At 46.4% G+C, this 14,989-nt stretch overlaps 1 protein-coding gene across 1 annotated transcript in view; it reads left to right on the top strand.

Moving 5' to 3' along the window:
- The window catches only part of LOC144265516 (NACHT, LRR and PYD domains-containing protein 3-like), a 41,852-nt gene that overhangs the window by 25,830 nt on the left and 1,033 nt on the right, over positions 1-14,989 (top strand). Inside the window, exons 7-11 of the mRNA XM_077818161.1 lie at positions 5,110-5,283; positions 8,947-9,117; positions 10,473-10,643; positions 13,230-13,400; positions 13,793-13,963. Coding sequence (XP_077674287.1) covers positions 5,110-5,283; positions 8,947-9,117; positions 10,473-10,643; positions 13,230-13,400; positions 13,793-13,963 — 858 coding nt within the window. The remainder of the gene's footprint in view (positions 1-5,109; positions 5,284-8,946; positions 9,118-10,472; positions 10,644-13,229; positions 13,401-13,792; positions 13,964-14,989) is intronic.

Consider the following 14,989-nt stretch of genomic DNA (forward strand, 5'->3'; position numbering starts at 1 on the left):
GAGTATAAAAATATTGCTCGGGCATGTAGGAATGAAATCAGGAGGGCCAAATCGCACCTGGAGCTGCAGCTAGCGAGAGATGTCAAGAGTAACAAGAAGGGTTTCTTCAGGTATGTTGGCAACAAGAAGAAAGCCAAGGAAAGTGTGGGACCCTTACTGAATGAGGGAGGCAACCTAGTGACAGAGGATGTGGAGAAAGCTAATGTACTCAATACTTTTTTTGCCTCTGTTTTCACTAACAAGGTCAGCTCCCAGACTGCTACGCTGGGCATCACAAAATGGGGAAGAGATGGCCAGCCCTCTGTGGAGATAGAGGTGGTTAGGGACTATTTAGAAAAGCTGGACGTGCACAAGTCCATGGGGCCGGACGAGTTGCATCCGAGAGTGCTGAAGGAATTGGCGGCTGTGATTGCAGAGCCATTGGCCATTATCTTTGAAAACTCGTGGCGAACCGGGGAAGTCCCGGATGACTGGAAAAAGGCTAATGTAGTGCCAATCTTTAAAAAAGGGAAGAAGGAGGATCCTGGGAACTACAGGCCAGTCAGCCTCACCTCAGTCCCTGGAAAAATCATGGAGCAGGTCCTCAAAGAATCAATCTTGAAGTACTTGCATGAAAGGAAAGTGATCAGGAACAGCCAGCATGGATTCACCAAGGGAAGGTCATGCCTGACTAATCTAATTGCCTTTTATCATGAGATTACTGGTTCTGTGGATGAAGGGAAAGCAGTGGATGTATTGTTTCTTGACTTTAGCAAAGCTTTTGACACGGTCTCCCACAGTATTCTTGTCAGCAAGTTAAGGAAGTATGGGCTGGATGAATGCACTATAGGGTGGGTAGAAGGCTGGCTAGATTGTCGGGCTCAACGGGTAGTGATCAATGGCTCCATGTCTAGTTGGCAGCCGGTGTCAAGTGGAGTGCCCCAGGGGTCGGTCCTGGGGCCAGTTTTGTTCAATATCTTCATAAATGATCTGGAGGATGGTGTGGATTGCACTCTCAGCAAATTTGCGGACGATACTAAACTGGGAGGAGTGGTAGATACGCTGGAGGGGAGGGATAGGATACAGAAGGACCTAGACAAATTGGAGGATTGGGCCAAAAGAAATCTGATGAGGTTCAATAAGGATAAGTGCAGGGTCCTGCACTTAGGACGGAAGAATCCAATGCACCGCTACAGACTAGGGACCGAATGGCTAGGCAGCAGTTCTGCGGAAAAGGACCTAGGGGTGACAGTGGACGAGAAGCTGGATATGAGTCAGCAGTGTGCCCTTGTTGCCAAGAAGGCCAATGGCATTTTGGGATGTATACGTAGGGGCATAGCGAGCAGATCGAGGGACGTGATCGTCCCCCTCTATTCGACATTGGTGAGGCCTCATCTGGAGTACTGTGTCCAGTTTTGGGCCCCACACTACAAGAAGGATGTGGATAAATTGGAGAGAGTCCAGCGAAGGGCAACAAAAATGATTAGGGGTCTAGAACACATGACTTATGAGGAGAGGCTGAGGGAGCTGGGATTGTTTAGCCTGCAGAAGAGAAGAATGAGGGGGGATTTTATAGCTGCTTTCAACTACCTGAAAGGGGGTTCCAAAGAGGATGGCTCTAGACTGTTCTCAATGGTAGCAGATGACAGAACGAGGAGTAATGGCCTCAAGTTGCAGTGGGGGAGGTTTAGATTGGATATTAGGAAAAACGTTTTCACTAAGAGGGTGGTGAAACACTGGAATGCGTTGCCTAGGGAGGTGGTGGAATCTCCTTCCTTGGAAGTTTTTAAGGTCAGGCTTGACAAAGCCCTGGCTGGGATGATTTAACTGGGAATTGGTCCTGCTTCGAGCAGGGGGTTGGACTAGATGACCTTCAGGGGTCCCTTCCAACCCTGATATTCTATGATTCTATGACCTTTGCTCTGACCCAGTATGGCCGTTCTTATGTTCTTTCTCTTTTGGAGGTGGTAATCTGACTGGCATCGGGGAGTGATCCACGTTCATTATAAAGGTCAGGATGTGACCAACTGTGTCTATGTTTAAGAGACTGCCTGTGAGAATCCAAAGGTGAACAGGGCAAATAGAAAGTTTTGTGCATTGGATCAGATGCATTGTCAGTGTGAATCGTTAAGCCTCCAAGAATGATGAGCCTCAGGAACTGCATCACCATGTGTCATAAATATAAAGGGAAGGGTAAACACCTTTAAAATCCCTCCTGGCCAGAGGAAAAACCCTTTCACCTGTAAAGGGTTAAGAAGCTAGGATAACCTCGCTGGCACCTGACCAGAATGACCAATGAGCAGACAAGATACTTTCAAAGCTGGAGTGAGGGAGAAACAAAGGGTCTGGGTCTGTCCGTGTGATGCTTTTGCCGGGCACAGAACAGGAATGGTGTCTTAGAATTTAGTAAGTAATCTAGCTAGATATGCGTTAGATTATGGTTTCTCTAAATGGCTGAGAAAATAAGCTGTGCTGAATGGAATGGATACTCCTGTTTTTGTGTCTTTTTGTAACTTAAAGTTTTGCCTAGAGGGATTCTCTATGTTTTGAATCTAATTACCCTGTAAGGTATTTACCATCCTGATTTTACAAAGGTGATTCTTTTTACTTTTTCTCTATTAAAAGTAAGCTTAGGAGGTTTTCATGCAGGTCCCCACATCTGTACCCTAGAGTTCAGAGTGGGGAAGGAACCTTGACATCATGTCAGCCAGTGTCTCTGTCAGCTCCTCCAGAAAACTTGAGCTTTCTGTAGTAATAGATCTGTGCTATTGGGATGTCTTATTGGTCTCGTCATTGGTCTCTCAGATTAAGTAGATGCACTCAGAGGATTTTGTTACAAAGGAGCTTCTTTTGCATTTGAAACTGGATGGCAATAAAATTGGCTCTCTGCCAGTGGAACTGCCAGGTCTGGGTCTGTAGGGCACTGTGTCACCTGGAAGGATGAAATGACCCAGCTTCCAGCCTGCAGTGTCATCTAGCCAGGCTCTGGTGATGCAGACCAGGTCAGGGATCTAATCGAAGCTGATAAAGGGCTTTTCAGCCACTAACCTTGCTTTGTTCAACACAAGCTTTGATCCTGAGGTGTACCTGTGTCTGTAGTAATTTTGTGTGCCGTGGCTGAAACTCGTTTGCACTGGTTTGGTGGCTGGTGCCTAGAGTAATGCTTTCCAGAGGCTGGCTTGTATTTCTTGTGTGTCTTCCATGTAAATCTTGGATTGGAGTGGAAAAGTCTCATATCCATGTGACACTCCCACAGTCTTTTGCCCACACGAAGGCTACGTCTGCACTCGGAGCTGGGGGTGTGATTCCCAGAGTAACTAGACATACTCACACTAGCTTTCATCAACCCAGAGTGATAAATTTAGTGATGTAGCTACGGCAGCACGAGCAGCGGCATAGGCTAGCTGTTCCAAGTATGCATCCATGAGGTCTGGGGGGTGGCAGGAGTTCACCTCCCCACAGCTCTTCATGGCTTTTGCATGTTTGCTTGGTTAGCTCCAGGCCTTGGGTAGACAGCTTCCTGAAATTTCCCGGACACAGTTCCTCAGATCAGATACCGTGGTTGGACCCCTCCTTACTGCCCCTACTCTCTATCCATTGATAAGTAGCTCTCTGCCCTAGAAGCCTTAGGCTTTGTCTGCAGTTGGAGCTGGGGGGGTGTGATTCCCAGCTCACATACGGACATTCATGCTAGTGCTGATCTGAGATAGTGCATTAAAAATAGTAGCGTAGCCTGGTAGCATGGACAGCGGTGAGCAGCGGCATGAACTAGCCACTGCACCCAGGCATTTTTGAAAAGTTAGGTGCAATTTCCTGTATTTTAGAAGCTTTTCATATGTTTCAAAGTCAGAATGCTGTGCAATAATTCAATAATCAATAATAATAATAAATCAATCAATAGTTCAAGGACAGCTGGTGTTCATCTGGACTTCCGTGCTAGGATAACTTGTGAATGCATCAGGTAATGTACTGCGAAAACAGATGTGCATCAAAATCACAGAACTCCAAAATATATATGATTATTTCAGGTAGATGCAAGCATGAAGTAGTCTAAAACCCAGCACCAACACTGGGGAAAAACCTGTGGAGGGAGTGCTAGCAATTCTATAATTAAGTTTGCATTCAGATTTGCAATTAAAGGAGGACTGAAAACCCATTATTTTACAGTAAAGATTTTGAGGTAAACAAAAATCAGGTTATTCCCTCCTCTAATCTCTGGACAAATGGACTCCCATGCCCACCTGCCATTCCTAATGGGGTCTCTGTAGCCCGGTTGTCCTATGGAGTCACATTGTCTGATATATAATATTGTTGCCATCTCATGATTTTATCACAAATTTTGATATTTGATGGTTTTTCTTAAAGTCACAGCTCCTGGAGTCATGTGAATAAGTGAGCCCCTCACTTTTTAAAAATGAAAGCTAAGTTTCTGGCCCTTGTGGTTACAGAGAGAGCCTGAAAACACAAACCCTAAAGTCTCAAAAACCAGAAGACAAAGAAAAAGAACCCAAAATGTATTTGTAAAAAAAATCCCCTGAATTCTAAGCCGATACTGTGATTTTTTGGAGCCTGACTCATGATTTTGGAATTTTTGGGGTTGGCCACATGCCATGAGCATATTTTATTGCAATGTTTTGGCATCAAACTTGATATAAAATAATGTAACAGAGTGCCATTTACTATTTTTAGTTTTTCTCTGCTTGAATGTTTTCTTCTCTTCTTTTCTCTCTGACTCTTTTTTCCTCATTGTTTTGTAGTGTCTGTTTTTACCCTCCAATTAACTTCTCTCTTCTGATATTTTCCACCCTCTAAACTTCTCTGTCCATCTTCCCCATTTTCCTCTTCCTAACCCTTTCCTAGAGCCTTCCTTGAAACTTCTTTCTCTCTCTCTCTCTCTCTTTATAGTGCAAGCAGTGGAACTAATGCAGGAAGTCACACCCAAACCTGGTTCTGGGTTCTCATTGGTCAAGGCATGGGTCTTGGGACAGAGTCTAGGGCTGGATTTCTGGCTCATTCCTGATGCTGATTGGTCAGGGAAAGGAGATGGTGGGCAGGGCCACCTGTCAGAACGGCTGTGATGAGCCTCATTCACTCTCTGATGGATCTGCCCTGCGTTTGTCTCTCCTGCAGGTTGAGATGTTGCGGTCTCACAGGCTCTTGCTGTGGGGATCTCTCCACTGTTCTCAGCACCAGCCAGAGCCTGACAGAGCTGGACCTCAGTTATAATTTTTCTCTGGGAGATGTTGGAGTTCAGCTGCTGTGTGAGGGACTGAAACATCCAAACTGCAAATTACAGATACTGGGGTAAGTAATATTTGGTCTCCTCTGTGTATTTTCAGGTGACCTCTGTGTAAAACGCTTCACAGGGGCTGTAGCTTGTGTCTGGTGTCTGCCCCCTGTAGGTATATGGAAAAGATGAGAGTTAAATGTCTCTCCAGCACCGTTGTCAATGGCTTACAACACACACCCAGCCTGCCCTGTTTGGAAAATGGAAATATTAAGCAAAGGTGGGCCCACAGCAGACGGCTGGTAACACCGTCCCGATTTTGGGAAAATAAATATTTTAATGTTTTAAAACCAATTCTTTAATATTTGGCTTTTTTTAAAAAAAGAGCACTCTCTTACCCTTCCACTAACAGCCCATTTTAAAGATAATTTTAATGACTTTGACACCTTTACATATTAACTTTAATACTTGTGACACTTTTCTGCCCAGATTTTGAAGCCTTCAACATTGAATGCTGAGCTCTCTTGAAAATCTGCCCCAAAAGCACCAGCAAAGTGAAAGTCAAAATTAGACTTCTTTTACTGCAGCTGCTGCCCATCATTGGCAGTTTTGGGTTAGAGCCACCAACCCCTAATTCAGGAACCCTCATTCTCTCCCCAGAACATCAGACCCATGTCAGGACTCATGTTGAGCTGCTTCTGTCCCCATCTCTCCCCACCAGCCCCCAAGCAGGACCTCACAGCTCTGCCTGTCAGTATGTAGGTGGAGAGGACTCGTCTCAGGGCTCTTGGTTTTTTTCTCCTTTTATTCCCACCATCATGGATGATTTGCCTCTCCTCCCCCACAGCCCTGCAGAGAGTGATGGTGGCTCCTCTCCCTGGTGGCAACTGCCTCGACTCTCGCTCACAGCTCGGAGGAGAGTGAGGAACGACTCAGTAACTCACTGATAGTGATGGGGGGGGCAGGGAAGATACACAGCTGAAGGGTGAGTCTGCTTCACTGCTGTGCTGCTCTGTTAGATCTACTGGCCCATGGAATAGTCTCCACCTGGAAGGGGTGGAGGCTCCATGACTTGGGATGTCATCACACTAGACTAGACAACTGATGGAGAAACTCACTGTAGGGAGCAGGGAACAAGGTGAAATAATGGCCTTGTGAACCTGATGCAGTGCCCACCCCCCACCAGCTTTGGATCTAATGTGCTGCAGAGAAGGGATCTCTGGAGACTGTGTTAGTGACAGATCACTCCTACCTCACCACCCACCCCACTCTGATTGACAACTGTCTCAAACAGAGGCAGCTTGTGTCACTCACTGTCCTGGGGTATCTGCACTCAGCTGCTTTGATGCTGTCATGGCAGGACAGTGAGCGTCTGCCTTGGAAAAGGAGAAAGCCTAAACCCCTGGTCAGGAGGAAGAGGGACGTGGGTCCCTGCCCAGACAGAGGTGACAGCTACAGGACAGTAGCTGAGAACTTGTGGTGTTTGCCCTGGATGTAAAGGCAGCTTTTCTTCTTCTCCTGGGATGTAGGGGGCTTGCAAAAGTTGACAGCTTCCTTGCCAAAAGCCGAACTGACCTGCTTTAAGGTTTTCAATGTTGCCTTTGTCAAGAGGGTTCTAGAATAGGTGACCCCCTCCCAGAACTGCCGCCAGGTACATCTCCCAGCTGTTGTCGCACTAGGCACAGTGCGTGACCTGGCAGTCATACAACCCCAACAACAGTGGCAAAAAGTATGGAGAAGTCAGCTCCAGCCTCTCTGCTTGGAGAGACTGCAAGACCCTAGGTTTCCCGGGTTCTCAGATCAACAGCCAGCTCTCCTGGTCTGCCCAGTTCCCTAGCTAGTCTCCTTTCCAGACGTCTGGGAAGCCAGGCAGCCCTGGAGCCAGGCGGGCAGCTAGGGAATCATTTTGGTTCTCCCAAAATGGAATTTTTCTGGAAGTTCTTTCCCACAAAATATTTTGAATTTTTGTCCCAATTTGGTGCAGAACATTTTCAAAAATGGAAATTTTTTTGTGGGAAGGGATTTCCATTTTTAGGCAATTTCTCATCCAGGTCCAGCCGGCCTGTGGGGAGGGAGGAAGGAGAAGCAGGAGAAGCAATGGTGCTGCTGCCAAAATCAAAGGGTGTGCGGCCCAGCTCCCTCCACACAGGGCAGAGCTGCTCGGAGAAGGAGTTTGCTGTGGCAGTTTGGGGGCTTACACTGAGGGATGACTGGGAGCAGAAGAGCCTCTGTCAAAGCTTCAGAGCTCCAAGGAGCCACGTCTTGGCAGGCAGAGCAGAGGCGGCAGTTGACAGGTAGGAACCAAGAACACAGGCCCCTTTGTGCTGGAGTTAGACAGGTTGGAAATGGACCTGCTGGGACCCCATACACACCATTAACCCCACTTCAAATATCCCTGCTCCCCCTTTCCTCGCCCCTCCCCCCCAAACCTTCCTACATTTGTGGTATTAAACCGGGATACTCCATAAACTAAATCTTTATTTAGAAAGGATTATGGCTGGGTGAGTGGGACACCCGCTCAACACAAATCCTTAAAAGCAAGGAAATGACAACTTCTGGGACACCTGTTCATTGTACCCCAGTGTCCCACTCAGCACATATCCACTGATAGCAACACGGTGCATCATCACAGGGAGCTGCCTGCTATCTGAACGTCAAATAGCATCCAGCCTTCTACTGCTGTATGGTCAATAGCTATGTGACCCACTGGAAACCCCCTCTCTGCAGGCTGGTCCATGCATAGGATAAATAGTTAGTATTTCATCTCAGGTGGCAACTATCTGTTCTGTGTACTTGAAAGTCTCTGATCCAAACCTGGCTGCCGCCCTGTGCAAGGGTCCTTCGGGTGCCACTGGACTGAGTTCTTGTTTTTTTTTCTAGTTTTCTTCATAAACAGCTAGTTTATTTAATTCATACAGGGAAGAAACAGCCTTAAAAGCAGACGGTTAGTTAAAAATCGTTAATCTGTTCAGTCACGGTGCCATGTAAAGCAAGACCTCGGTGTTCCGCATTCCAGTCATTGTCACACATTTCTATTGCGTCTGTCACTCACTGGCAGGGTGGGGGCTGAGAGGTTTGAGGATTCCCATTGTGCTAGACAGAGGCTGTAACGGGGGGAAGGTACTGTATCCTCAACAATGTGGGGGGTGAGAATGATCAGGTAGTTTGTCTTCTGGGATTAAGGGTGTCTCTTCTTACAAGGGACAGGTAATGAATATTCGTGGCCCTGGGGAACGTTTCAGGGCTGGAGAGTTTATTCTGGCTCCATCTGCTTAAACTAGAAGGGATCCAGAGTGCTAGCAATGAAAATGTTTGAACTATTTTCCAGCCATGACCTTACACCTCCCAACCCACTAAAATTACCCTCACAACCCGCCCCCTCCCCTCACTTCAACTGAACAGTCACTTGTGGAGTGCTGGGTAACCAACATAACGGGCCAGACTGTGCTCTCAGCTGCTCTGTATTTGCAAGCCTGTCTTTATTGACTACAATGGATTTGCTCCAGAGTTACACCAACATAAATGAGAGTTAAACCCTGCCTGACAGATGTGCATGGAAGAAATCTATACTAATGACCTTTCGTGTTTTTATTCCCCCCGGCCTCTTCCCACAGCGCTGTCGTCTCTCCCTGCACTCCAAGAATAATAGATCTTTCTAGACTCACATGGACATCTGTGAGGGGAACACAGTGCATGGGTCAGAAATGAGTAGTTTTCCATTCTCTCTTCATTTCATGCAGGATGGAGTGGTGCAGACTCTCAGCTGCATGTTGTGGGTTTCTCTCCTCTGCCCTCGGCACCAGCCAGGCCCTGGCAGAACTGAACCTTTGGGGGACGAAGCTGGGAGATTCAGGACTGCAGCTGCTGTGTGAAGGACTGAGACATCCCAACTGCAAACTGCAGAAAATACTGTAAGTATCGGCTGGTCTCCTTCAGTCTGTACCTGCTAGCATGGTAGCTCTGGCTGCTGTGTTTACAGAACTGTAATGCTTGCGCTCCCATCAGCCCCAGGCCCTGCACCTTCCACTCCATAGAAATGTGGGGTTGGAAGGGACCTCAAGAGGTCATCGAGTTCATCCCTCAGTGCAGAGGCAGAATTAAGTAAACTTAGCTCATCCCTGACAGGTGTTTCACAGAGATTCACCTGTTCTTAAAAACCTCCAAGGACGTGGATTCCACAGTCTCCCTAGGTAACTTGTTCCAGGGCTTTACTATCCTTATAGTTAGAAAGTGTTTCCTAATATCCAACCTAAATCTCCCTTGCTGCTGGTTAAGCTGATTACTTCTTGTCCTACCCTTGGTGGACATGGAGAACAATGGATCACCATTCTCTTTATAACACCCTTTCACATATTTGAAGACTGTTATCATGTTGCCCCTCAGCCTTCTCTTCTGTAGACTAAACATGCCCAATTCTTTCAACCTTTTCTTGTGGAGCTTGTTTTCTAAACCTCTTTTCACTTTTGTTGTTCTCATCTGGACTCTCTAATTTGTCAACATCTTTCTTGAACTGTGATGCCCCAGACTGAACACAGTACTCCTGCTGAGGCCTCACCGGTGATGAGTAAAGTGGGACAATCGCCTCCCATGCCTTACTTACAACTCTCCTGCTAATACACTCTACACTGATATTAGCCTTTTTTCAATATTGAACAGTACTGGACCCAGGACAGACCCCTTCGGGACCCCATATGATATATATCCTCCCAGGGGTAGTTTCAGGCGAAACTTGCAGGGCCATTAAGGCTCTGAAGACTCAGCTACAACAGCAAATGTCTTACTGAGAGTCGGGAAGAGGCAGCATGAGCAGCAGGTGTCCAGGGTGGTACCATGGTCCTAGCACTGTGCGGCAGCAAGACAGGTAATCAGGAAGGATATTTCAGCAGAAACAAATCTCAGTCAGCAAAGCAAAACAACTTAAACACATCAAACCATAAACCACCCCAGCCTGAGGCTCGCTCAGCCTGGATTTGCGGCCATCTCAATCCACAGCCGTTCTGCGCCCAGCAACTGTTTTGATAGCCCTTTCCCTGAGCACCTGTGCAAGGATAGATGGAAGGAAGCCAGAATTAACCCCTCAGTCACTGAGGATCTGGGATGTCCCTAGCCCCCGAGTATTTGGCTAGTGGCTAGTGGCACATCCTTCCCTCCCTCCAGAATGGAAATGAAACCTTCTCCAGACAGACACCGACATCAGTGAGGGAACCACACCCAACAGGGAGGAAACAAGTGATCAGGTCCCTCTCTGTGTGTTTGTCTCTTGTAGATTGGGGAGTTGCAGCCTCACAGCTGCTTGCTGTGGGGATCTCTCCACTGTTCTCAGCACCAGCCAGAGCCTGACAGAGCTGGAACTGGCGGATAACAAACTGGGAGATTCAGGTGTGCAGCTGCTGTGTGAGGGACTGAAACATCCAGACTGCAAACTGCAGAAATTAATGTAAGTAACAGATGGTTTCCTGCAGTCTGTGCTTGTCAAGGTTCCTCCCCCACTCTGAACTCTAGGGTACAGATGTGGGGACCTGCATGAAAACCTCCTAAGCTTACTTTTACCAGCTTAGGTTAAAACTTCCCCAAGGTACAAATTAATTTTATCCTTTGTCCTTGGATAAATATCCACTGCCACCACCAAACTCTAACTGGGTTTACTGGGAAACGTAGTTTGGGTACGTCTTTCCCCCCAAAATCCTCCCAACCCTTGCACCCCACTTCCTGGGAAAGGTTTGGTAAAAATCCTCACCAATTTGCATAGGTGACCACAGACCCAAACCCTTGGATCTGAGAACAATGAAAAAGCATTCAGTTTTCTTACAAGAAGACTTTTAATAGAAATAGAAGTAAAGGAATCACTCTGTAAAATCAGGATGGTAGATACCTTACAGGGTAATTAGATTCAAAACATAGAGAATCCCTCTAGGCAAAACCTTAAGTTACAAAAAAGACACACAGACAGAAATAGTCATTCTATTCAGCACAATTCTTTTCTCAGCCATTTAAAGAAATCATAATCTAACACATACCTAGCTAGATTACTTACTAAAAGTTCTAAGACTCCATTCCTGGTCTATCCCCGGCAAAAGCAGCATATAGACAGAGAGACACAGACCCTTTGTTTTTCTCCCTCCTCCCAGCTTTTGAAAGTATCTTGTCTCCTCATTGGTCATTTTGGTCAGGTGCCAGTGAGGTTACCTTTAGCTTCTTAACCCTTTACAGGTGAGAGGATTTTTCCCTTGGCCAGGAGGGATTTTAAAGGGGTTTACCCTTCCCTTTATATTTATGACAGTGCTAATTAACATTGTACTACAGTGACCTGAGCTTTTTCTACTGGGACATCCGTACGCCTGACAGCTGCGGGAAACTGTTTTCCATCTTGTGAAAACTCAATATTTCCCCCTGTTCTTCATTGTGACGAAAAAAACACCTTCTTAGAGAGAGAGGAGCTAAACTAGCCAATCTCCCACTGGTTAGGGCACTCACTGAGGTGTGGGGGGCACAGGGGCAAAGCCACTGCTCTGCCTGATTTGTGAAGAGACGAAGCTGGGCCTCCCACAAGCCAGGTGAATGCCCCAACCATGGAGCTACTGGCTATTCTAGTCTTGCTCTCGCTGTAGTTTTGCCCAGAAAGTCCAGCCTGGCTCGGAAAGACCTTCCCGACAGAACTTTCATTAACACTGAGACATGCCCATAAAAAGTTTGTGACCAATCTGCATTTTCTGATGGAAAAACTATTTCACTGAAAAAATCCCAACTGGTTCGTCTAATGACCTCCCAAAAACACCTACTCTCCTCCCACGTACAGCTGAGAGACCTCACTGCACTGTAGATTTGTCGTATTTTACTAGATAGAAGTTGGGTCACACAGAGCCTCTTCATGCCCCATAGACATTTTCTGTAGATCCTCTGCTTATTTTACTCGCTAAGGTTTGGTCGTCACTAGAAAGTTAGATCGACTCAGCTATGTCATGCAGGGGTGTGAAAAATTCACACACACCCCGAGAGACTCAGTTAAACCGACCTAAGCCCCAGTGTAGACAGCACTAGGTCACTTACTGAGCATGGCATCCTGCTGGGAGCACATGGCTCCAGGATCTGCACAGGCTGCCCATTGGTCTCTGGTTGGAGTTTAAGAGGCTGATTCTGATCTGTAAAGCCCTAAATGATCTGGGACTGGCCTACCTGAGGGATTGTATCTGTCACTAGACCAGACTGCCCCAACTGCAGTCAGCATGGGAGCCTGAGCTGAGCCCCCGTTTGTTATAAAAGAGAAGGGATGGCTGGCCTCTGTGAGGGCTCTGGGACTTGCCCTTCCCCCCAGTCCAAAATACCCCACATTTAGGGACCTTCTGGGAATGCTGCAAAGAGCTCTGGTTGATTGGGGTTTTAGAGAGGGTTGAGGAGTGGGAAGGTGCTTTCTGTAGCTGGATGGATGAGTTCCTATTAGAATAATTAATTTAATGCTACTGGGGTTTTGGTTGTAGCACTAAATGTGTGTTAGAGGTCTAGAGCAGGGGTGGGCAAACTTTTTGGCCCAAGGGCCACATTTGAGAATAGAAATTGTCTGGCAGGCCGTGAATGCTCACAAAATTGGGGTTGGGGTGCAGGAGGTACCACCCCTACAGCTCCCATGGGAGCGCCAGAGGGGGCCATTGGAGTGCGCAGCAGCTGGAGCGGGGCCATGCCGCGGCTTCCGGGAGCCGCATGGAGCAGCCCCCGACTCTTCTCCCCAGCTGGAGCGCCAGAGCACCAGAGCAGGACAACCCCAGACCCCACTCCCCAGTGGGAGCTCGAGGGCTGGCTTAAAATGGCCCGTGGGCCGTAGTTTGCTCACCCCGTAGTTTGCTCACCTGGTCTAGAGCCTCATATAGGGGGTCTTTTTGTAATCTGAATCAAAATGAAGTGATTTCTGTATTGCTTCTAAATTAAGAATCACTTTAGAGTTACATACAGGTATCAAGGAGGAGAAATGCAGAGGATGGGGCATAAACGAGTCGTCATTTTGCTCTCTGTATATCTTCATATCCTACAGACTGGGGTATTGTGATCTCACAGTTGCTTGCTGTGGGGATCTGTCCTCTGTTCTCAGCACCAGCCAGACCCTGACAGAGCTCGGCGTAAAGTGGAACAACCTAGGAGATTCAGGAGTGCAGCTGCTGTGTGAAGGATTAAAACATACAAACTGCAAATTACAGAAACTGCAGTAAGTACCAGCTGGTTCCCTTTAGTCTGTGCCTGTTAACATGGTGGTGTTGAGAGTTACACGCTATTTATCAAAAACAACAAGGAGTCGGGTGGCACCTTAAAAGACTAACAGATTTATTTGGGCATAAGCTTTTGTGGGTAAAAAACCCACTTCTTCAAATGCATGGAGTGAGATTTACAGATGCAGGGATTATTATACTGACACATGAAGAGAAGGGAGTTACCTCACAAGTGGAGAACCTTCTGGCCTTAGAATTTATGAATAATCCCCAAGCCTCCTCTCAGAGCACTATGGTTTATCTGTACATGTCTAGAACGAAGACTGCTGATGGCGGTGAATGGGGCAAAAATAGGCAGTCACAAATCTTTGTATATCTCTGGCTCCTGCAGACTGAGTGGCTGCCATTTCACAGCTGCTTGTTGTGGGGATCTCGCCTCTGCTCTCAGCACCAACCAGACGCTGACAGAGCTGATCCTGGGAGAGAAAACAATGGACAACTCAGGTGTGAAACAGTTGTGTGAAGGACTGAAACACCCAAACTGCAAACTGCAGAAACTGGGGTAAGTTACCAGTGGGCTCCTTTCGCGGGTGTTCCTTTCACATGGGGCCAGGCTTTCTAAAGTCCTCAGCATGCAGTAGCTTGTGACTTTTATGGTCAGATTTTCAGAAGAGCTCAGCACCCTGGGTAAATGGGACTTCAGTCCCCTTGAACATCCAGCCCCAATTGTGGGTGCTGAGTTCCTTGGAAAATCTGGCACATAGTGGTGTGATTTAAGCTCTTTCTCCTTGGGTCACATTGTTATTTTCCATGCACCCAAGAACTGGCACCTAGTCTCCTCCCACAGAGAAAGGAAGAGAGATCCTCTGCTGTGATAATAGTAGAGCTGGGAGAATTTTTTTGCTCAAATAGTAAATTTGCAGAAAAATGCAATTTCAGGATGAAAATATTTGCAAATGGAGGTTGCATTTGGTGAATAGTTTTGGAAGAATAAAAAGCTGATTTTTTGTAAACAAAAGATTTGACTTGTCACTTTGAAACAATCTTTTGTTTAGAAATTTAGCTAATTTGATTAATTGGTTTTTTGAGGGTAAAAAACACTTAAAAAGAAACTAAACAAAAACAGGAAAAGACCCGCATTTTTTTTCAGATCAAATAAATTTTCATTTGGCACCAAAAAAAATTGTTTGATTCTTTTCAAGAAAAAAAATGGAAAAGTGAGGTTTTGGTTCAAAATGGACCTTCCCCCTCCCCTTTGCCCAGTTCAGCCACCAACCTGAAAAATGTATTATTCATGCAGGTCAACTAGCTTAAATGTGGGATAATAAAGTGGCTGTTTGAGCACTCAAAAGCATAGTTTTATGTTAGAATCTCAGTTATTTTACTCAGGAAGCAGGACTGAGAATAGAAGTCTGGGGTGTTTCACAATTGAATTAAAATAGCCCTCCATTCAAAGGATAATTTACCACCATTTCAACAAATAATTCTGGGACAAAGCCAAACAGACAAACAGAAAAAGAAAAAGGAAAAAAGAGAAACGATACAAAGTGAACACCTCATTGTTTCTGTTTAATTTCTTTTTCTGTCT

This window comes from Eretmochelys imbricata, chromosome 6, assembly GCF_965152235.1.
Source record: "Eretmochelys imbricata isolate rEreImb1 chromosome 6, rEreImb1.hap1, whole genome shotgun sequence".
Taxonomy (NCBI): Eukaryota; Metazoa; Chordata; order Testudines; family Cheloniidae; genus Eretmochelys; species Eretmochelys imbricata.